Source organism: Psammomys obesus, unplaced genomic scaffold (genome assembly GCF_907164565.1).
Source record: "Psammomys obesus unplaced genomic scaffold, mPsaObe1.curated_primary_1811, whole genome shotgun sequence".
Lineage (NCBI taxonomy): Eukaryota > Metazoa > Chordata > Mammalia > Rodentia > Muridae > Psammomys > Psammomys obesus.
Window position 1 is genome coordinate 7,808,436 of NW_026596101.1, and position 23,309 is coordinate 7,831,744.

The 23,309-nt window shown below is 38.0% G+C and overlaps 1 protein-coding gene across 3 annotated transcripts in view; it reads right to left on the reverse strand.

The window, feature by feature from the left end:
- The window catches only part of LOC129692233 (contactin-4), a 1,033,094-nt gene that overhangs the window by 344,404 nt on the left and 665,381 nt on the right, over positions 1-23,309 (reverse strand). For all 3 annotated transcript variants that reach the window (XM_055628516.1, XM_055628514.1, XM_055628515.1), the window contains 2 exons: positions 10,440-10,566; positions 2,090-2,265 (listed from right to left, as the gene is read on the reverse strand). In XM_055628516.1, coding sequence (XP_055484491.1) covers positions 2,090-2,265; positions 10,440-10,566 — 303 coding nt within the window. The remainder of the gene's footprint in view (positions 1-2,089; positions 2,266-10,439; positions 10,567-23,309) is intronic.

The following is a 23,309-nucleotide window of genomic DNA, read 5'->3' on the forward strand; positions in this document are numbered from 1 at the left end:
TTATTATTATTATTATTATTATTATTATTATTATTATTATTATTATTATTTATAATTTATTCACTTTACAACCTGGCTGTAGTCCCCTCCCTCATCTCCTTCCCATCCCACCCTACCTCCCTCTTCCACCCCATGTCCCACCACTAGTCCACTGATAGGGGAGGCCCTCCTACCCTACTACCTGACCCTAGCCTATCAGGTCTCATCAAGACTTCCTGGATCTATTTAATTGGTTTACCTGGTCTTGATTCAGCTTTGGCATGTAGAATCAGTCAAGAAAATTGTCCATACTGGAGAGATGACTCAGCAGTTCAGAGCACTGGCTGCTCTTCCAGAGGACCCAGGTTCCATTCCCAGCACCCACATGGCTGTTTATAACTGCCTGTGACCCACATTCCAGAAGATCCAATGCACTCTTCTCTTACGCACATAGTGTATAGATACACACACAAACAAAACATTCACAGGTATAGCATGACATGATTGACAGCAACAAGTCTGGAAGGGGAAACGTCTGACAGATGCTTATGTCATTGGTGACGTAGGGTAAGCAAGGTGGATTTCAAATTTTTGTCTTCAGAAAAAAAACCATCACAAAGGAGCCAAGGAACATGTGCTCATGGTGAACTGTTCTGTTGTATTTAAATAACTATTCTTGAATATAAAATCCCATCTTTATACTGTTTTTGATGAAAATGTGCCTGTGCTTTTATAAAAACATAGGCTTGAAGGGTAGCTAAAAATTATTTTCTAAAATGTACATTAGAAAGTAAACTTACTGGTAATGGTATTCTTCTACCTTTTTGTTGTTGTTAAAAAAAATTCTGTAAGTTAAAAAAAAATCACAGAATATTCACAAATCATTGAACAGTTAGATTCCCCCTATGCTTAGCACCTATGATTTCATCATTGTTTTGTCGAATGAGCCTAAGAGATTCATCTCTCATTACTAAAAATTGAATATAGATATTAGCTTGTATTAAACCAAAGGAAATATACACACATTAGTTCTGTGGTCCTTAATCAGATGAATAACCTTCCTATTATTCTGCTTACCTAAAAAAACTGAACACTGTCTCCAGAGACATTTATAAACAAGATAGCGTCACAATCCAATATATATAAAATTTCTAGAAAATTCATTTCTCAATTACAAAAATGTCATCAGAAAGCAATAAGAGATTAAGTGCTGAATATTATAATAGGTATATTTGATATTCTGTTCCCAGAGAGGGTTTTGTTAATGAGAATATTCTACACCACCAACAGACTTAGTAATTATGAAACCTTTGCTATTAACATACTGCTATATGAGTTGAGACTTTATACAAGGGAATACATAATCATATGCAAATACATACACCCTTAAAACTGTTGCTGAACAGAAATCCTCAAGGTGTCTGCAATAGATTGTGTACTTACTGCTTCTGCCCCTGGATTTTGATTTTCTACTCTCTATTTCTAAATTCTACTTTCCTTCACGTAGGCAAAGATTTTCATTAAGTGGCAAACTTAAGACCTGGTAATTTGTTTTTCAATGTTCTAATTTGGCTTATAAATATAAAATGTGAATAATACTTTATCTGTACTTTTCATTACTGAACTTAAAATATTTTTGTACTGAATGGGAATAAAGCAGAGAATCATAGGATTTACTAGAGAATTGAAAACTAAGCTTCATCTCCACTCAGAATTTAATCATTAAAGTACTTCTTTATCAACTGCTAGGTGGCTGGCAGTTCAATTGCCTTTTCACAGATGTTCTGTCTAATGTTTATAGATGTTGCATGTATGCATTTATCATGTATTAACTCTAATACATGTGTAAATTTATGTCTTTTTAAATATCATATAACCAAATGATCATATAAGCAAACTACCTCAAGCCTTATTAAACATACCTTTTTTCCTCCCTTGTTTATAGTTTATTAGTCACATAAACTATTTTCTAAATATGAATAAAAGGTAAAGTTATCACGTGCCCCATTCAAATTATGTGGTTTTTCAGAAGGTACTGTGTGTAAACTGTATTTATACAATGTATAAAAGCTCTAAGAAATATTTGTGTTGCAATATAATTGCTACTTACAAGCAAACTGAAGCTTTGCTTCTCTGCTTACAATTGTTCCAAAGGAGTTTGTAGCTATGCACTGGTACATTCCAGCATCTTGGGTCTTATTGGGGTTATTTATCAACAAGCTGCCATCAACAACACTGTAGCGGAAGTCCATACCAATGTCAACATCTGTTCCATTGAACTTCCACCTATGGTATAAAAATGCCAGTAGATAAAGTCTTGTAATATTAATCAATATTCCCGAATTGTCTAAAATAGACAAAAACTATAAATATCATGAAATATAATCGGTAAACTTTTGAAGCACGGTAAAGCATATATTAGAAATGGTCTACTCAGAAATGGTGACATCTTAACTACTTATGGAGACAGAGCTGTCTTTTGTGGCAAATGAGGATAATCAAACTTTAGCACCTTTTCTGTGACTAAATAAAATACTACAAGTAATTACCTTCTTATGGAAGACAAAATTTTCTACATGATTTCTAAAACTTTTTTCAAAATGTGACTGCTAGATATAAAGGCCCTTTTCTGGTTGGCAATCACTGTTTAAATAGGTGTATCAAAGGGACAGAATATACCACTTCCAGGAAGATAGCAGAACAGTTGCTGAAATTGCAGCCAAGCTGATTTGATTCAGTTCTTAAAATGACTGAAGGTGCCCCGTTGCAAAGCAAAGGAACTGTATTGATCTGAGATGCTTCAGGGACCAAATCTGCCTGACCATGGATCAACTGGATGATCTCTTTAGCCACTGGCACTCAAAATGTCAATCAACTGCCCCAGTGAACTACAGGCTATTAAGTAACCAGAGCTAAGACTGTTTTCTTGTCCTTCTGTTCATTTACTTGGGTCACCTGTGAGTCTGACTGTAGCAATGAGCCCAATAAATTAGCTTTATGAAGACTCATATTTCAGTAGCTTAGCTTTGGTGCAAAGATCTGCATTTCTGCTCTCAGAATCACTAACACCTAAAGAATGAGATCTTTATCTGAGTCAAATCACCTTTCAGGAATTCATAGGAATCCATATCAACTTTTGAACTAATATAATTCAATGACTGCTTTTTGATAGCTGATGAATTACCAAGACACTCATAGGTGCTGAAAATATATGAAGAGGTTGTAGCACAAAGGAAATTGATTTAACAAAGCAAGTAGAAATTGAGAATTATTCATTTTACTTTCTTAAAATTACAAGAGCCATTACCCAAATAGAAGCACGCATGTGTATGCCCACCCATTGCGCAATCCTTTGGAAGGACCCAGAGAACTGTGGTTTTGAATACATAATGCAAAAGAATTTAAATGACAAAACTGTCAGCCTGTTCACTTCCAATTACATGCAGGACCGCATGCATGTGTGTATGCACGAGTGTCTTTCAGAGACACGCTCTCATTCAGCTTAGGCTGGCCTCATTCTCCCTTGTAATTGGTATTGAGATAACGCCGAACTTCTGATCCTTCTTCCTCCATCTCTCATGTGCTGGGAATACGGACTTGAACCAGTACATCTGTCACCATCTCACAGGACGCAATCTCTGGTGTGCCCACTGCCTTTAAACTTAGCACCAGCCAGGCAGAGGCAGGCAGACCCATGTGAGTTGGAAGCCAGGCTAGTCTACATCGTGAGCTTCAGGCTGGATAGGGTTAAACAGGGAGATTCTTTCTTGAAATGGAGGGCGTACAAGCACATCTTCCAAAGAAATCCTTGCCCATATTTCTAGTCAAAATGAATCATATTTCCTCAGATGTCTTGTGGAAATCCACCTACTCCTCATGCAAAGACTGCTTTTGCCACAAGACAATTTACCTAAATTACTTTTGTATTCCCACTTTCATCCATCTAGAACTTAGCCCTCTTACTGTGTTCAATAAACACTTGTTGAATTTCACGCATTCAATATTGTGTTTCTCTGGTGTATATTTGAGCTTTGAACATATACACAATTCATGAACCACACTTTCTGCACCCAGCACAGTGGCATGAGTTTATTCACATCTGTGTCTTTGAAGTGTAAAAATCTAGAAACGTGAAGGCCAGGAAAGTAGGCTAGAAGCAGAAATAGGACTTAGCTCTTTATGTGTTTGTTTATAAGAAGTGGGATATTAGAAACTGACAGTGTTTTTAGGCTCTGCAGTAATTCTCTCTGCGTTCTGACACAGACAAGAAAGTAATAAGCAATAAAGAGAACAGCCCAGCTATATCCCAGCAGTGCTGGCTGAGCATGAATCTCTAGAACTGACTGCTTGCCCTACACATTTGCTTTTAGTCAGCTGATCACGTCTTGGCCATAACTCTCAGTTCAAATGATAGTAGAGCAATTTAATATGACAAATCTAAGAACTCAAAGAGGAAATTGCAATATAATGTGAGCTGCAAGCCGAATGTGGAATTTGGGAATGGGACCATGTGAGTCTTTTTAGAAGGCTGGCTGTGGGAATAATGACACCTCTGTAGGTTTGTCTGTACTCGTCACTTCAGCCCAAAAATGCTGTGCACAAAGTCCGTTCATCTACTTTATTGCCTGCTTTTACATACAAACAGCAACAGGGATGGGATTACTTAGAAAATAAAGTGCTTTATGAGACATGCAGTCAGGTCTGTGTTATAAAGCACGACATGGCGTTTTACTGCTATGCAGTCAGTGTTCATTCCAATTGAATGTGGATTGCATAGCGGATTTCCTATCTCACTGCGTACTGAAACACTCTTGAAAATCCTCACAATTTACTTTCAGTGTTTGAGGAATCTTTTAAGTATTAGTAATGGAGAGGCAAGGCTCATTTGGAGTAAATAAGAGATTTTCCCAGGGGGCAAGGCAAATTAGCGTCTTGTAAGCTGAATTACTTGGTGGGAAGCACAGTTGAATTTTCTCCAGAGAGCAGGGCTGTACACAGGCAAACACTGCCACCTTGAACCTCCACGAGGCATGGTTCCATACACTTCTATGAAGTTGGGGTTCAGAGTCACTGCAGAGAAACCTTCTCTGTTAACTGTTTGAACTAGACGGTCAGGGAGGGGCAGGTCCTTTCTGACTTGGGATTTGTTCTCTTCAGACTCAGTGGAATACAAACTTCACAGCAAACCAACTCTAACCAGGGGCTTGAAGGCTTCTTCCACCTGGGAAGGGATGCTGGGTGAGATAAGTTATGTCACCTGTCCTTAGAGAACTGTAATACAAGAAAAGTTGGCATGAGGCAAAACTTCTTAAATTTTCTGGGTCGGGGTCAATCCTTTCAAAATTGAGGGGCAGAAACAATGGCTCAGTTGAAGGAATAAATGTAAAGAAAAGAGGTCAGTTAGGGTGTCCTAGGAAAAACCTGTAGTTGAAGATCCCCACAGAGCACTCACTCTCGAATTTTTCCTACTTGTTCAACCCCCTGAAAGTCAACACCAAGACATTCAGCTAGCAAGGCCTTAGAAAACATCTGATCTCTCTATTCATTTTCTTGCTCTTTTCCTTCAACAACAGGGAGTTTTTAAGCTCCCAGGTCCAGACTGCTATTATGCCACAAGAAAACTGCTAGAGGGATAAAGGCAAGCTCTGTGCACTGCCTGGAATTGCTAATGCATTTGATTAAAAAGCTCTCCTCAGCTTTTCCCTACAATCTTTAAAAACATAATAGGTTTCTGTTCTATGGCTTGTTTTAAATAACAAGGCAAGCCCCTATATCTAGAAACACAGTGTTACACAGGCAATGTTAATTAAAGGTCACAGTTTGGGGAAAAACAATGCAGCAACTTGCCAAAATGTGCTGCAAAATTTGTTTTCATTTATAGCTAACAACTGAACTTACCCTTGGCTGTGTACTCAAAGTGGGATCCTCTAACTCCTCAGGTATGTATCTGAGCAACTTTGCCTCTTGTATTTGTTTTTACCATGCAGTATGTTTTCAAATCATTAGCTTGAGTTTACGCTATTATCCACACAGAAACGATGCATTCTGCTTTAGTCAGGGCAGCATAGGGTTTACAGATGACGCTCTACAGTAATTATGAACAGTGTAAGAACACTTTCAAAAATACCTGTGTCAAATGATAAATGGCGTGCTCACTCAATTATCGAGCCCACTGTAATTAGTTGTTCTTTTCTTTCTGGGATGCTCTTTCTTTATGTGGCAGAGCAGGTGGCCTTTCTCAAAAACCTACAATATCTCCCTTCCTTTGAAGCCTTCACCACACCTACCCCCTACCTCTAAATTAAGAATTTTTGTTTTTGTGTTTTATTTTTCCCTCAGTAACCTGGTAACCACTGCTACTGTGCAATCATGAGGGTCTCAGCCATGCCATGCTAGGAAGACAGATATTTCTCTGAACTCTGTTCCCCAATGTTCCCTGAGCCCAGAAGGGTGGTATCAATGTATTTTATTCACTCTTGAAGTAACTTTGTTATCATTAAATTTTAATATAGACAACATAACTTACATAGGATATGTGTTGTAAGGGATCACGAAACAATGAAAACATGTTTAATAAAGTGAATAGTATTTACTATTGAGGACTCTTGTGTTTATTTTGATTGGAAACAGACGTTTTTCTGTGAATGATCTTCAATTTCATTCTCACCAAGTAAGTGATTGTTTGTCATTGGTGGTTCCGAATATATCATGCAAGAGTATGCTAACATGGCCTATTTGAACAAAAGGCTTATGAAAATTAACAGAACTAAAGGCCCCTATGCCCTTTATTCAATTTCTGAGAAGCAGGCAATAAAATTGCCCTGTGGTAGACACTGTCTCAAGACTATAGTGGGGCGAGCATAAGCATCCACTGCTCTTTTCCTTGGTGTTATTTAACCAATTGCTTCAAGCTGCTACTGTGATTTCCCATCCTTGAACTGTGAACTGAAACAAAATCTTTTTCTGGTCATACAAAAACTTTTTCCTCCCCAAAGTCATAAATATGCATGCCTGTTTTCTTCCTTCTTTTAAAATGTTCCATTTAGGGCTTTTATTAACCTGAAATAGATTTCTGTGTGTTAAGTGAAATAGTGAATCAGTTTTCTTTTTTAACCACATGGACAATCCATTGTCCAGGGCAAGACTTTGTAAAGTACTTTTATCACTGTTATGGATTTTTAACTTTTCTTCTTTTGATTTTCAGAAAAATGTATTTTCTTTATTATCCATGTTTAGTACGATCAATTTTATGTGGAATTATTGATATATTACATTGTTTAATTCTCCTCATAGCTCAGGTTTGCTCTCTGGGACCATTCTTATCCCATCTGAAAGCTGTGTTTTAGAATTCCCTTTAGTGAGAGTCTGTAGAAATCAAAATTCAGTGTGTGTCTGCCTACAGACATGAGTATTCTGTCCTCTTTTGTAGAAATTTCTAAATTTGCACATATTTATAAGGTATAATGTGAAACCTTGACATATATACAAGACACAATATCAAATTAGGGTGCTTTGCTGTTGTTTGTGCTTACAATGTTAAAACTAGGCTTTTATTTATTTACTATTTTATTCTAACACTTTTAATTAAATTTTTTGTTATTACACTAATTCATTTATATTTCATACAGGGCCTCATACACACTAGGCTGACCTCAGACTCCTTAGGTATTTGAGGAAAAACTTGAACTTTTAAATTTTGCTTCTTTTTCCTAAGTAACAGCTCCTAAATGGTGGCCTTACAGGTAAGTACCACAATGCCTTGGTTCTGTGGGTTCTGGGAATCATAGTCAGAGCTTCATACACACTGAACTACATTCCAGACCAAAGAAAGGAAAGGAAGGTAGAATTTGTTTAGTCTTGGCTAATTTTGTCATCCCAAGTGGTTGGATTGAATCTAAAGCCTTGTAAACTACCATAAACCTAAGCTATATTCCTTTTGCTAGTCTTTCTTTTTCTTTCTTTCTTTCTTTCTTTCTTTCTTTCTTTCTTTCTTTCTTTCTTTCTTTCTTCCTTTCTTCCTTTCTTCCTTTCTTCCTTTTTCTTTTTTATCAGGGTTTCTCTATGTATCCTTGGCTGTCATGGACTCACTTTGTAGACCAGACCAGTCTCGAATTCACAGCAATCTGCCTTCCTCTGCCTCCCTGAATGCTGGGATTAAAGGCATGAGCCACCAACCCTGGCTTCCAGTTATTTTCAAATACATGATAAATTATCATAATCTAACTGTGATAAAGAAAGGTACAGGTTAGACTTGATTTCTGTATTTTGGTTCACATTTTCCAGCTTTTTTCTATTCCCACTCCCCTCTTCCTCATGTCTTCTGAAAACTGATCTTCTACTCTATATTTCTATCAGATTAATACTTTGGCTTCTACAGAGAGGTAAGAACATGAAGGGTCATTCTATGTCTGGCTTATTTCACTCAACCTAATGTCCTGTAGTGCCATCCACAATATGAGAATAACAGAGCAGGAGTTCATTCTTTTTGTGACTGAGTAATCTTCCATTCTGTATGAGCCACCTTTTCTTCATCCTTTCATTTGTCGATGTATCCCTCAGTTTATTCTACATTGTTGTCATTGTGTTTAGTGACTTAATAAACATGGAAGCCCAGGTATCCCTTTTAAAGAAGGATTCAATTTTTTTGGGGGGGAGGGTGTTTGCTAATATTTAAGTGGCTTGGTTTTCAAAAATTTGACACAAACCAGGGCCACTTGTGCAAAGAGAACGTGAACTGAGGAATTGCCTTCATCAGACTGGTGTGTAGACATGTCTACTGGAGTATTTTCATAATTACTCCTATTGCTGTAGAAGCGCCCAGCCCCCGATAGGCAGTATAACCCCTGCAACAAGTGGTCCTGGGTTGTACAAGAAAGGTAGCTAAGCAAGCCGTGGGGAACAAAGCCCACAAGCAGCATCCCTTGGTGGCCTCTGGTTAGTTCTTTCATCCAGATTCCTGCCTGAGTTCCCCTTTTGTCTTCCCTTAATGACAGGCTGTCACCTGTAAGTCAAATAAACCCTTTCCTCCCTGAACTGGCTTTTGTCCAGGATTTTATCATACAACATGAAGGCAAACTAGAACAGTATGGAATAGATAATTCTTAGTTTTATGAAGAACCATCTACTTCATATTCCTACTAACAAGCAGTTAAGAATTCTCTTTCTTACCCTCACTCGTAAGAAACACTCTTTTGCCTTTCTGAAAATAGCCCCTATATGTTCTCCTTTTCTGCTAACTTATGTTAATGGTTAATTTTTTTTATAAATGTTGAATTTTTGTTTTCTTTTTTGTTGATATTGAGGAGACCATTGTCAGTTTAACTTTTACCTCATTAAAAATATCTTTATTAGAAGTTTGGCTCCTTTATGGCCATTTCTTTGATCCGGGATTCTACAGGTTCAGTGTTCTAAATGATATTTCAGTTTTATTTGTACTGTTTAGAATTGTGTTAGGCTTCCTAACGCTGCACTGGATGGTTTATTTAGTGTTGGGAATCCTGAAAATTCTCTCTAATGGTTGTTTTTGCCTCATTCTCTTCCATCTTTCATCCTGAAAGTCATGAAGGCTGACTCTGACCAAGCTACATTCTCATTCTCTCTCTCTCACCCTATGACTTACTCTCCAAATTTTGCTTTACTTGACCTCTTTCTGTTGCCTTGAGATGATTACATTGGGTCTGTTACCCAGCTTGACAATTCTCTTTATAGACTCATCTCATTTCTTATGAAAATTACTGAGACTCACAGTCTAAAATAACTGATTACTTGCACTTTACTGTTCCTGAAACAGACAAGATGAGTTTTGGTTAGCATCTATTCTAAATGTGGAGAGCTTGTATCTCTGGTTTCTTTTAGGAAAATGTTCTCTTGTTACAAGCTCCTGTAAATCTAGGCTTTGTCTTAAAACTCTGTTCCTTGTGAGGTTTGCATGAAACAGTCTCAGAACATGTCAAAGTGATGACTCCTGTTTGTTCTAAATCCATTTGTTCTTACAGCTCTATACTTCCTATTTTCCTGCTGGCTTACTGACAAAATATTTATTAAAAATTATATTTTTATTAAAACTATGTTATTAAGAATTGTTAATGTTTTCAAAGGAAAAGATATTCAGGATAGTAATTCCTAATACTGCCAGAAGCAGAAGCTTGACACTTTTTTTCATGAAAGAATTATTTTCTAATGTTTCTCAGCATATCTTACAATGTCTGACTAGATACTCTTTCTTCTACATTACTCTGTAAATAGTTGCCAATTTTAATTTTAATGATATAAACTATACACATTAAAACAGGTTTTGTGGAACCAGGATCTCACTACGTCACCTGGTTGCCTGGAACTCACTATGTAGACCAGGCTGGCCTGGGATTCACCTGGAATCACCTGCCTCTTCCTTTCCAATGCTATGATTAAAGGCATGTGCCATCATGCCAGGCTGGAAACACATTCTTAAATCAACAAACCTGATGTGAGGCTTTGGATTCCCTTTAACTTCACAACTGATTTTCACTCTTTTCTCCTCAGAATCCAAAGGAAACATTATGTGACTTGGTTCTTGAACAAAAATTGGGCCATGCAGTGTGTAGTCATCTGAAAGAGAAAAAGGTCCACATTGAACGCCACCTTTCCAATCGGAGCAACAGCCAGAATCAATACTACAATGAGAAAAATTAACAGACACAAAACAGCAATGGCCAAGATTCTGTCTCAGCTTCAAGATGACATTTTCCGTTGAAGCTTAACCTCCTCTCAGTATTTGTGAAGCTAAGATAGGCCTCCCCTGTCACATGTTTATCATTTCTTTCAGTACCAGCTTCCAGACATGGGCTGCCTGGCATATCCCCTACTTTCTTTTCTGGCTTATTGTTTCATCTGCTTCAGCCCAACCTTCTATTTTGTTCCCATTTTGCGCTTCTTACATCTCTTTTGTGCTTCTGTCATTTTGGAAAGCCATGTAATGCCATAAAGTTAAGAGTTTCTCCCTTTGTAATTAAAGACTGTAATTGGAAACAAGCAACAATGAATTTTTGAAATAATAAAATGCTAATAATAAGGAACAGCTTTATACTCAGCACTTGTGAGCACTTGTGCATGCACAAACATACACACACACAGAGAAAGAGAGAGAAAGACTAATTAAAATGGTTATGCAGGCAAATAAAGAAAAACCTGTAGTTCTGATTCCTAAAATTATCTACAGCAAAGTAGCAGTTTTAAGCCAACTGATCATGTGCTTGGATACCCAGCAAAGGCAAACAGCCATGCATTTCTAAATCTTGTTTTTGAGAAGAGAAACTACACGTGTGGCATTCATTTTGTCAGTGAATAGGAACAAAGCTCAAAAAATAAGCTACAAACTCTAATTTAAGTATCTGGGTAGAGTATCTTTTTAGAATATACACATACAAACATTATTCAAAGACATCTCATTACCTATGTCTATGGAAAATTCATAGGATTTTCATTCTTCAAAAATCATGTCTAGTTTCTATCCTTTCTCCTAGAAGGTTTTTACGCCTTTATCTTATGTTTTCAACCATATGATTTTAAAGATGATTTTCCCCTAATATGCCTCTCTTTTTCTATCAAGGCATTCGTGCCTTTCTTTTTCCTTCTTTGAATCATGAGTTTATTAAGAGAATGATGCATCTTACCCATTTTAACTCCCTATGTAATGGTAAGTACAGTTGTCCATAAGAACATGCCCTATTTAAAATGATTTTTTTTTAATTTTAAAGTATTTAATTAGCTTATTTTGGCATTTTTTAACAAATTGTGAGACAGAAGCACCACTGCCTATAAGATGACATGATAAAGATTACTTCCACGCTATTGAGAGTCAAGTTCACCTTTAGGCATTATTGTCTTAAAGTGTGTAATTGTAATTGCTAGTCTGGAAAACCTTTATAAACATTTTTTTTTACTGATGGGTGATAATTCTAGCCAGAACTCATTCAGGTAATTTGGGACAGAGGAACATAAATCAAGTTGGTTTGGAGATTAAGTAAAATCTGTCAAGATCATTTATTTTTAACTCAGATATGAAAATATAAAGCTTCATGTTAACATTGGGACATAAGGAAAATAAAGGGCACAAGATGACTGAATGGAATTCTAGTTTATTCCAGAGATGTAAGGACCACATATGACTTTGATGTGAGAAGACGTAGCTTGAGGATTCATGAACCATGAACTATCATTTAACACCTTGTTTATCTCCTAACTTTAGGACCTCTGGAAAACAACAGTCTCACAAGTGTCTTAGCTTGCTACACAATAATGACGCTAGAATAGGCCAATCATTTTGGGCTGATTACAAATGAGAATGTTTTCTCTTAAATACACATTTATATATAAATGTATATTTCAACAATATTATATATTATTTTGGCCCCATTTTCTTTTCTCCTGATTATAGTTGTAAAATTTCATCAATAAGAAAATTAACCAGAGAATACAGGAGCTATCCAAGAAAACAAAAACGCAAAATAAAAGCATACAATCATGAAATTTTAAACTCTTGTGCAGTAAAGCCATATATTTTGGTATCCAGATATTTATGCTCCAGATTTTCAACAATTGCATAGATATTTTCAAAACAAATTTAGATTACTTGTCAAGGGTCAACTTATTCAAACTATGAAGAATTCAGTAAATGTTTGGCACATCTATTTTGATGAAAAGCATTCTTTAACAAGATCATAGACATCAGCTAGTGTGGTAGATTTTCTCTAAGAGAGAAATATTTCTATTGTTGTCCCCAATTCCAAAATTATGTGTGTGTATATATAATATCAATCATCTCAATTCATCGGTGCTCCCTGATTTGAATTTCACACAAAAATATACAGTCTATTACCAGTAATTCCAAATAGGAATAAACCATAATAATGATTACCCAGGATGCAGCTGGGAGGCTGTGGATTAACATCTGTACTATTTCTCAATGTAGCCAAGCCACATTTAAATAACAAAAAGGATATTTTTTCTGTATATTTTGTAATAAGAATTGATAATAATGATGCTTTGCATTCACTATAAATAACACATTCCATCTAAAGTTTTATTTTCTCTTAGTTAACAAAGTTCACTGCCTGGAATTGAACATTAGCATAAAGGGAACCATATTTCAGTACTCATTTAAGGCAATGCAGAGTGTTTAATGTGTGCACTATTTGGTTTCATAGATATACAGGGAGGGATTTGATAATTCTTCTTAGCCCATATGTAGAAAGCAGATATCTTAGCTTTTATACCTTTATACCTTGGTCATCAATGTGTTTGAGGAACAAAAGGGGTGTTTTGTTTCAACCAAACTGTGAGGGGCCGGCCAGCTTTGTGAAACAACAAAGGGGCTCTTAGAAAGCATTACCAAAGCAGATGTTTAGAATCATAGCCAAATTTTTGGTTCTGTTGCTCACAAGGAGCGCAACAGAACCAAAAAAAAAAAAAAAAAAAAAAAATCTGAGCAGAGGGGTCTTTCCTGAGACTGATACTCCAACCAAGGACTATGCATGAAGATAACCTAAGACCCCTGCACAGATGTAGCCCATGGCAGCTCAGTATCCAAGTGGGTTCCATTGTAATAGGAATAGGGACTGTCTCTGACATGAACTGATTGGCCTGCTTTTTAATTACTCCCCCCTGAGGGGGAAGAAGCATTACCAGGCCACAGAAGAAGACAACGCAGCCACTCCTGATGAGACCTAATTGACTAGGATCACAAGGAAGGAAAAGAAGTCCTCCCCTATTAGTGGACTTGGAGAGGGGCATGCATGCAGAGGGTGGAGAAAGGGAGGGATTGAGACAGGAGGAGGGAGGGAACCACAGGGGGGGGATACAAAGTGAATAAAGTGTAATTAATAAAGAATTAAAAAATTATTAAAAAAAGAATCATAGCCAAAATTTGGCAGAGTACAGGGAATCTTATAGAAGAAAGGGGAGATAGAAAGACCTGGAGTGGCATAGGAGCTCTAAAAGGACACCAACAGAGCCAAAAAAATCTGGCCTCAGGGGATCCTGCAGAGACGATGCTTCAACCAAGGACTATGCATGGAGGGGACCTAGACCCCCTGTTTAGATGTAGACCAAAGGCAGCTCAGTCTACATGTGGGTTCCCTAGTAAGGGGAGTAGGGGCTGACTCAGTGGCAGGTTCTTTGATCACCTCCTCCTGGTGGTGGGGTTGAAACCTTGCCAGACCACAGAGGAAGAGGATGCAGCCAGTCCTGATGAGACCTGATAGGGTAGAGTCAGATAGTAGGCGAGGAGGAGGACTTACCCTATCAATGGATTAAGGAAGGGGAATGGGGGAGGAGAAGAGGGATGGTGGGTAGGACTGGGAGGAGATGAGGGAGGGGGCTACAGCTGGGATGCAAAGTGAATAAATTATAATACTAAATAAATAAGTAAATAAATAAATAAATGCAGAAAAAAAAAAGAAAGCATTACCAAGTGTATTTAAGTGCACTGGTCACAAAGAGACTCAAATCTCTTGAAATCACACAAAAATTCTGTATTTGCAATCTGTATAGTCAAAACAGGTGACGAGACATTTCAGCTAATGACAGGAGTTGCTGTCCAAGCCAAGTAACAGAATTCCTGTATTCTAACCATGCTTGGTTTACGTTATTACATCTGACAGACTGACTCTACCAGAAGAACCTGGCTTTCACAAGCAAGATTTAACTTCACTCTGTGGATGATTCTGTTTTATAGACTTACATATTTTATCTTCTGTATATGGCTAGTTTACATTTATATATATATATATATATATATATATATATATATAATTATTAAAATTATTAAAAAAATTATTATCATATTCCCAGCTTGACAAAGAAGCCAGAGGAGGTGTTAAATGCCTGGGAACTCGAGTTATGGGCAGTTTTAAGCTTACAATTGAACAAGGGTCCCCTGGAAGAACAGCCAGTGTTCTCCTCCCCCCCAACCCCAGAACACAGGGTTTCTCTGTGTAGCGTTGGCTATAGTAGACTCACTTTGTAGGCCAGGCTGGCCTCAAACTCAGAGATAATCTCCCCAAGCGCTAGTATTTCAGCTGTGCAGCACCGTGCCTGGCTCTTAACTGCTAAGCCATCTCTCCTTTTCTGACTCCTTGGGCAATAATTTGTCTTGTCCACTAAAGTTTGAGAACTAAAAACAAAGACCTCTCTGATCCTAGCTTTCCATTTCCCAGAACACAACTCCAGGCAAGGCTGATTTTAGACTCACTTTCAGATATTTTCTTTGAGCAAGATCTCTTTGCTTGATAAGATTAAAGAGGTAATTTTATTGTATACTAGGACTCATAGTTGAAACTCATAGTTGAAACATAATATCCAAGAATGTAAAACTATATAACTGAGCCCCATTGAAAAAATAAAAATAAAAATAAAGGATGGCCGAGCCTGGTGGTGCATGACTTCTATTTCAGAACTCTAGAGTCCAAGGCAGGAGGGTTACAAATTCTAGTCTAGCATAGGCTATATTCAATGTTTGAAGCTATCCTGGGCTACATAATGAGACTCTAACTCAAAGCAACAGCAATAAAAGATGAAATGAAACAAAAGCAAAGCAGACAGAAAAGACAAATGGATAGGTCTGTTAAGACCTGGGACTAAAGTTATATAAATGAACTCTTCCCTAGAACATTCATCCCTTCTGGATGTTGATCCTGAGACCCCTAGAGGGCTACACTGAGCAAATGAACAGGATCTTTGGGGAGACCACGATAGTATTCAGGCCTACAGAACTGTTTTATTCTTACTCGGGGTGCACAGCATTCCTGTTGCAATGAATTCTTTGTAAGAAGTCTCTTTTCATTTAGGTAGCAGGATATGAGACTAATGCTTTTATTTCTGGGTTCCCTCAAAAGAGAAAAAATTATTCCAGAGCCTCACTGCCTTGGAGACATGAGTAGAAAGGACTCATATTATCATTACAGTTCTCTTGGGGAACAGGAACGCAATACATTATAATATTCTTGGAATTCCTGAAAACCATGTGTAAGAATAGTGGTTTATCCCCTTGATAAAACCCCCAGATGCAAAATTTAATGTGGGTCCTGATATGACAAAACATCATTTCCTGAGCTATTTTCTTCTGATTAGTGAATCACAAGAATCACTTCTATCACAGTAACAGTATTCACCACATTTGCAAATATGGCCATGGGAATTTGGCACCCTTTCTGCTAAAATTCACTAAGTCCTTAGATGACTCTATAGATGCCTAACCAAAGCCAGTATGAAACTGTGGCTTCTCTGCCTCCATTTTGTATCTTTCTTTCCTACCATAAACTCTTTGACAGATTCCTGTTCAACTCTACACATAGGTATATTAATCATTTGAGAATCTAAAAACAAAAAATGCAAGGTTGGAAAGCTTTACAGTTAACCTAGTTTCTCTCAACTTTCTTCAGAATTGAATATAAGAGTAGAATACTGAAGAATTTATAAGTTCCAGTAATAGAAAATCTTGCAGCAGATCACGCTAGAATGAAACAGCTCCATACATGGGAGAAATTATCCCATGATGAGAACTTAGCAGAAGCAATCATCTCAGGTTGTAAACTGAACTGTGTCGAGAACCATAAGGATCTCACAGGAGACACAGATCTGAGATAATGAATAACCAGCACATAGTCTGAGAAGCAGGAAGAAACAAACAACGAAACAGGTCCAATCTGAGAATGAACATCTCATAGCAGCAACCTGGCAAAAACAAAAGCATGAAGTATCATTTCCTAAAGTTGGTTGACAGCCTTCTCTGTCACTGTAGTCTTCATAAATGGCTGTTTGTTAAAAGGCCAATTCCTAAACTCTGTCTGGACTTTTCAGGAATAAGAAAATATTATTTTAGTAAATATCTCTTTTGAGCCTTGTGTATCAAGTTCTAAAACTCATACTTACAGTTATAAATTGAACAGAGACCTGCCTTCATTCTTATATCAATTAAACATTCCCTGTGATGAGAAACCACTGTTCAAATTTCCGGCCTATGTGCAAGATCATCCTATAGCTGATCCATGAGATAAAGGACACACTTTCCAGCACGACCCTACCACAGTGCGCTTTTCTGCTAGACATTTTGCTGGAAAAAAAACAAAAAACAAAAAACAAAAAACAAACAAACAAACAAACAAACAAAAAAACGGGATTAAAATACTATGATTTCATATGAGGAAACAAAAATCCCGAGACTCCAATCTGTACCTAAGAGCTGTACAGACCCCAGGTGCTGCACCTGGGGATTGTGGAGCTCCTTAATCCTCATGGCAGGTAAGAAAGTGGTGCTATCATGCTCAAGAATTTAAGACTGTGATATCCGTTCTTCCCAGGGCATCAGATAGGTTGTTTGATTAAACATCTGGTCTTGAGGGGGAAAAAGACATAAATGGCAACAATCTTAGCTCAGAATTAAACTCTTGGAAACTAATGGGGAGCGCAGGAGTTTCAATAAAAGCATGGAACACCACTCATCACAAACTCACTATATCATTTTAGAGGTGTGTTGAATCTGGGTCACATCTGGAAGGGAGGTAACAGTATGCATGCTGTGTAAACCTTTGTTTTGTATGCTCTGTGAACCTGGAGGAAGGCAGAGGACACACTGCAGGCAATCCTTAGGAACACATGGCCTTATTGGGTTGAATAACAACATCATCTGAGACAAAAGTTACACTGCTTTTCTGGGTCTGTACCTAAAGTCTGATAGATAATTCATTTTCTCCTCCTCTCCCCTGGAACTGTCCCCTAAATGTTCCAGGAAGAGCATACACAGGGCAGTGACTCATCCACAGACATTCAATGATTGTAGAAATTCATTGTTGCTAAAACCCCATGAGGCCAGCACATCTCTGTGGTTGTAAATAACTCATAAAACGTAGGGGTGTAAGCTAAAGAAATTCAAACATGAATAAAATATCATAATGATGACTTTCTCAAGAGTGAAGATTTTTTTAATAAGAGAATCATTGTATAAATGATCAATCATCTGTCATAATTATTACTAATATGAGTTAGTGTTGTTAGTATTATTGATTAAGTAGATTTCAAGGGATGTTTGAAGCATCTGTAGTTGTTCTCAGAGTAGTAAATGTATAGAATTTGTACCAAATAAGCATTCTGTTTGCTTGTTCACTTGAACAGAATAGGAGTAAACCAATATTAGAAGAGACAGACACATCTGCTTAAAGGGTGCAAAGCTTCTTTTATGTGGCCTGGCTTCTACCTTCCACTGTTATTTTCTTTTTTTTAAACTGTCTCAGATGAGTATTTTAAACAGCAAGAAACAGAGTAATCTAACAATGGCTGGCATATCTTTGAAGGCACAAAGTGAAAGAAAATCCAAATAGGAAGTGAATTCTTGTCCTGCTGAGTCTTTGTTTTCTGGTTAACAAAATAATGGCTCTGCCACCAAACACCCTACACGCATAACAAGGCCCTAACCATACACAATGCCAGATCTTAGAAATTGGGGCGGGATCAGGGAAGTGTAGGCTGTTTACAGAAGTGCAGGAGGTGCAGAGAAAAATTCTCCACTTTGCGAGAATTTGAAAGGGTGGAAAAGAACAGCCCGGGGTGGTGTAGTTGGAGGCTTTATCCACACTTCTTCCTCCGGCTTTGACCCCATACCTTGACAACTCCAGGGCTCATGCAGCAACTAGTGTTTAAAAATAACTCATAGGATGTTTTAACTACAGGCCCCAGCTATAGCCAGAAAGAAGCATTTCCAACAAATGCAAAAAAAAAAAAAAAAAAAAGTTGCAACTCATTTGGAGGCAAAAACTGACCTGAACTGATGCGAGGCTATTTATAGACTCCGTGTGAATATTCATGTGCTCTTCTGCAGAGTTAGAGCTGCCTTTGATTATCGGGTGCTGACCTGGACCCAGCTGGGACTGTTATGTAACACTGGGCATGTTTTGCGGGTGATTTTTCTTTTCTAAAATGAGAAAAATTCTTAATTCTCAAACATATTTGACCTAAATAGCTTCTGATCAGAGTTTTTGAGACCTCTATTATATGCAAACTTCAATACTGCTTGGAGGGGACCTAGCAGTGTGTGAAGGAGACACTGTCCTGAGCATTTTTGAGTGTTTAATGTAGAGGCACTGATACACAATAACGGGTTAGATTTTTAAATAAACATGTTTTTTGTTTTTTTTTTCTTCTTTAGGGTAGTTTGAAAAATAGTCTGGAATATAGACAGGCCTCGTGGACTCTTCTTCCTTGCTTACAGTTTCTCCTGTTATGCTTCAGTGTAGTACGTTTATGGTTCTTGATGAGACAATATTGATATGTCGTTACTGACAAAAGGCTAGCTCTTACACTGAAGTCCATTCTTTGTGTTGTATATTCTGTGGTTTTAGAAAATACCTGATGGCACATGCCCACTAATAAAATATTATATATGGAATATTGCTCTGACAATTTTATGGGGTCCAGTGTAGCTTTTTTCAAAATTAAATTTAGAAGCATCACCATGAATGAATGAGGACAAGAAACACATGTGTATAACTGACTGATTGGGGATGGCAAAGTTTAAGCTACCTATCAGGTTTCTGATTTAATCAGTCTCACTTGGAAGTGACTTAACTGCAGTAGGCATCTACAGGTTTTGACTCGGTGTGTTCTATTACTCTTTAATATAAGAATAATACACCACCTCACTGGTGGAGAATCAGTCCTTCAACTCTCACAACCTATGGCGTTCAAGGAGACTAAAATTATGTGCACAGGCCTCAGTCAATTAATAATCCATTTCCTTGATTACACTGGTTTTTAAGAAAGTACTCCTGTTTTAGATAATAGGACCCCACTGTAGGTTTTGTGAAACTGCTTTTCAATCTAAAATAGATTGGTGAAAGCTGTCCTTTCCCAAGAAGGACTGTTTTTCTCCTGTGATTCTCAGATATGTGAGATTATCAGTGATCTGAAGCCAGCTGGAGTTGCTGTTCTTAGCTGCACTACCTGGTGCTTAATGGATACCATATTCATGGAAGGGTACCATCATCAGGATCGGAATCAAACCTCTCTCTCCTATTTCTTTTAGACAGTTCCCAAAAGACAAGAGAGAGAGAGAAAGACAGACAGAGACAGAGACAGAGAGACAGAGAAAAAGAGCACAGAAGCTTTATAGCCCTACAGAATACAATATGCTAATTATTGGTCAGTTTCTTAACGTGGCTGTTCTTATGTTTAGCTGATGTCTATTAGACTGCTCTCTGGATCACAGCTCCTTCTGATATTTCTGAAAACCCACCACAAAACCCATGAAGTTTTATCTGCATGCTAACCCATTCTGAAGACTGTTCGCTTCAAACCCAAATTAATCCATGGTATGCCTCACAAAAGATCATTACCCCAAACAGTGGTGATGCTTTTAATATGTTTCTGTGCATTCACTGTTCTCCAAAGGTACCTCCTGGAGAGCCAGGTAAAAGTGAAGACTCTAGGACACACATGCAATAATCAACCACTAACTTAAATTCCTACTCCCTCTTCAACAACAACAACAACAACAACAAAAAAAAAAAAACATGAAGCTCGATTCTTTTACTCTAAAATTCTGCCTAGAGTTAGGAGTGGGGTACAGGCACGTGAATTAGGATCATGCTTCTGACGTTATCAGATACAAGTGATCCATAAACAATATACCACTTTTTCTTTTGATTTTTATTTTCTTTTCTTTTTCTTTGGATTCAAGGTCAGCCTATGTTGCCAGGCTGGCCTCGGTCTTCTGGGCTCATGCAGTTCTCCTGCTTTAGACTTTTCAGTATTACAAAGGACTACAGGCAGAGGTTGTGGGAATGTTTAGAGGTGCCACCTGGCCACCAGAACTGATAGCTGAGAGAAAACAATATCGGTGTGGCTCCTCAACCAAATGCTGAAATGCCTGCTCTTTATTCTCTGAGCAAGGAGAGCGTCTCCTGTCAGGCCTACTCACCAGGATATATACATCCTTCTTTACAATATGAAATGTAAAGTATCCTAAAATACTTGCTCTGATTTCTGATATTTGCTATCAACATGCATTAAAAAAATACGAAGGCCCCAGAGTTCTCCAAGCTTCTGTGGACCCTGAAGAAACAACCAGTTCTTTGCCTGCTTGCCTCCTCAGGCTTCTCAGAGTCAAGGCATCCTCTTTCTTAACTAAACAAATGTTATGACCGCAGTGCTGAGGTTGCCTATTTCTACTGTCAGTCACTAACTGTCACACCTTCTTGGAGACCATCTGTTTTAAGCCCTTCTGGCATGAACTGCTGTTGTTCTTACTCCTCAGTGACACCCCCTGTCTCCTCCCTCTGCTTTCCTTGACATTAAAGTGCCTAAACACAGAAGGCCTAAAGGCAGTGCCTTCATGCTACATACACTGTGTCTTCAATAGAAATATTCATAAACCTCTGCACCTGTCTCTTTGGCATTAGAAAACCCCGTTTCTGTCTTTCCCCCCTGCAAGATTCAGGTTTTTGGCTTGGCACATAGCTAACTCATCAATATAGATACAAGAGGCATGAAAGGGAGTAGGGGAACGGGGGATGCAGTACAAGTAAAACCCTGGCAACACATTCTAACCAGAAAGATCTACTAAACTTGACTTTAGTATATTTCCCTTTCTGGTATATAACTATTTTACATATTGTTTCTTAGGAAACTGGGCTATTATAACACCCATGGTGAATACAGAATCGAGAACAAATTTTTGAGATAATATTCAGAGAAAATAATATTCAATGGATCTGTGTCTGGTTCTCGCAGGTGGGACATCAGCATTTTAATTGGAAGTTGTTTAGCAAAACCAGTCCAGGCCTATGTTCTGCATCGGCCTCTCTCTGAAGGCAGAAAGCCTGGAAAGAAAGGGCAAATGCAATCCATAAGTCATTCAAGAAGGGTAGAAGTGTGCTCAGTGATGAAAACCATAAACCAACCCTGACTTTTCCTACCCCCAGTGACATGCTTCCTCTAGCGAGAACGTACTACCTAAAACTCCCCTCCAGACCAAGAGTTCAAACACTAGAGACAGTGGGGGACACTTCTCATTCAAACCACCATACTCCTTAAAGTTTCTCAAACTAATATGATCATTATGTTTAGAGATGGAGTCTTGGAGAAATAGTTTGGATTGAAGGATGTCACAGGTAGGCAGGGGTGATGATGATAGTGTTTTTATAACAAAATGACAAAGAGGCCATGATAATCTGACAATATATGCCTCTTGCCATGTTATGAAACAGCATGAAGGCACTTAACAGATTCTGGAACAATGCTCTTAGATTTTTCTGGCCTCCAAAACTACGGGTCAACTAAACATTGTTTCATTATAAGTTATGCAGCTTGTGGTAATCAGTTTCAACAATGAAACCTTTGTACCTACCAATACTACAATATGCAAAGCATTCATCCTCTCTGGAGGACACAACAGTAAGATATCAGCTTGGAAGTACAGAATGGCCCTCATTAGGAACTGAATCTTTCAGTACCCTGACCTCGAGCTTCCTCACATACAATAGGGTAAACCTTCCCCCCCCCCAAAAAAAAAAGAAAGAAAAGTGAAGAAAAACCAAACAAATTATTTTTTTATTTTATTTATATTTTATTTATTTATTACAATTTATTCACTTTGTATCCCCGCTCTAGCTCCCTCCCTCAGTCCCACCCTCCCTCCCTCTTATCCCTCTATGTACTTTCTCTAGTCTCCTGATAGGGGAGGTCCTCCTCCTCTTCTATCTGACTCTGGCCTATAGGTCTCATCAAGGCTGGCTACATCATCTTCCTCTGTGATGTAGCAAGGCTTCATCCCTCATGGGGAGGTGATCAAAGAGCCAGCCACTGAGTTCATTCAGAAGAGCAAATGGGATAGACATTGGAAGTAGGAGAAGACAAGGAACAGGACAGGAGCCTTCCACAGAGGACCTCTGAAAGACTCTACCCACCAAGGTATAGAAGGAGATACTGAGACTCATAGCCAAACTTTGGGAAGAAGTGCTGAAATCCTTATGGAAGAAGAGGGAGATAGAAAGACTTGGAGAGGACAGGATCTCCACAAGGAGAACAAAAAGGCAAAATATCTGGGCCCAGAAGGGCCTGCAGAGACTGATATTTCAACTAAGGACCATGCATGGAGAGGACCTAGATCCCCTGTTCAAAGGAAGCCCATTGGCTGCTCAGTTTCCAAGTGTGTTCCCTAGTAAGGAGTACAGCGACTGTTTCTGACATGAACAAATTACTTTTTTAAAGAAATTATAGTTTCAAATATTTTTGATACAGCAAAAATGACATAGAATACAAATAATATCCTTAAATGTTAACTCAGCTGTTGTTTTAATCCT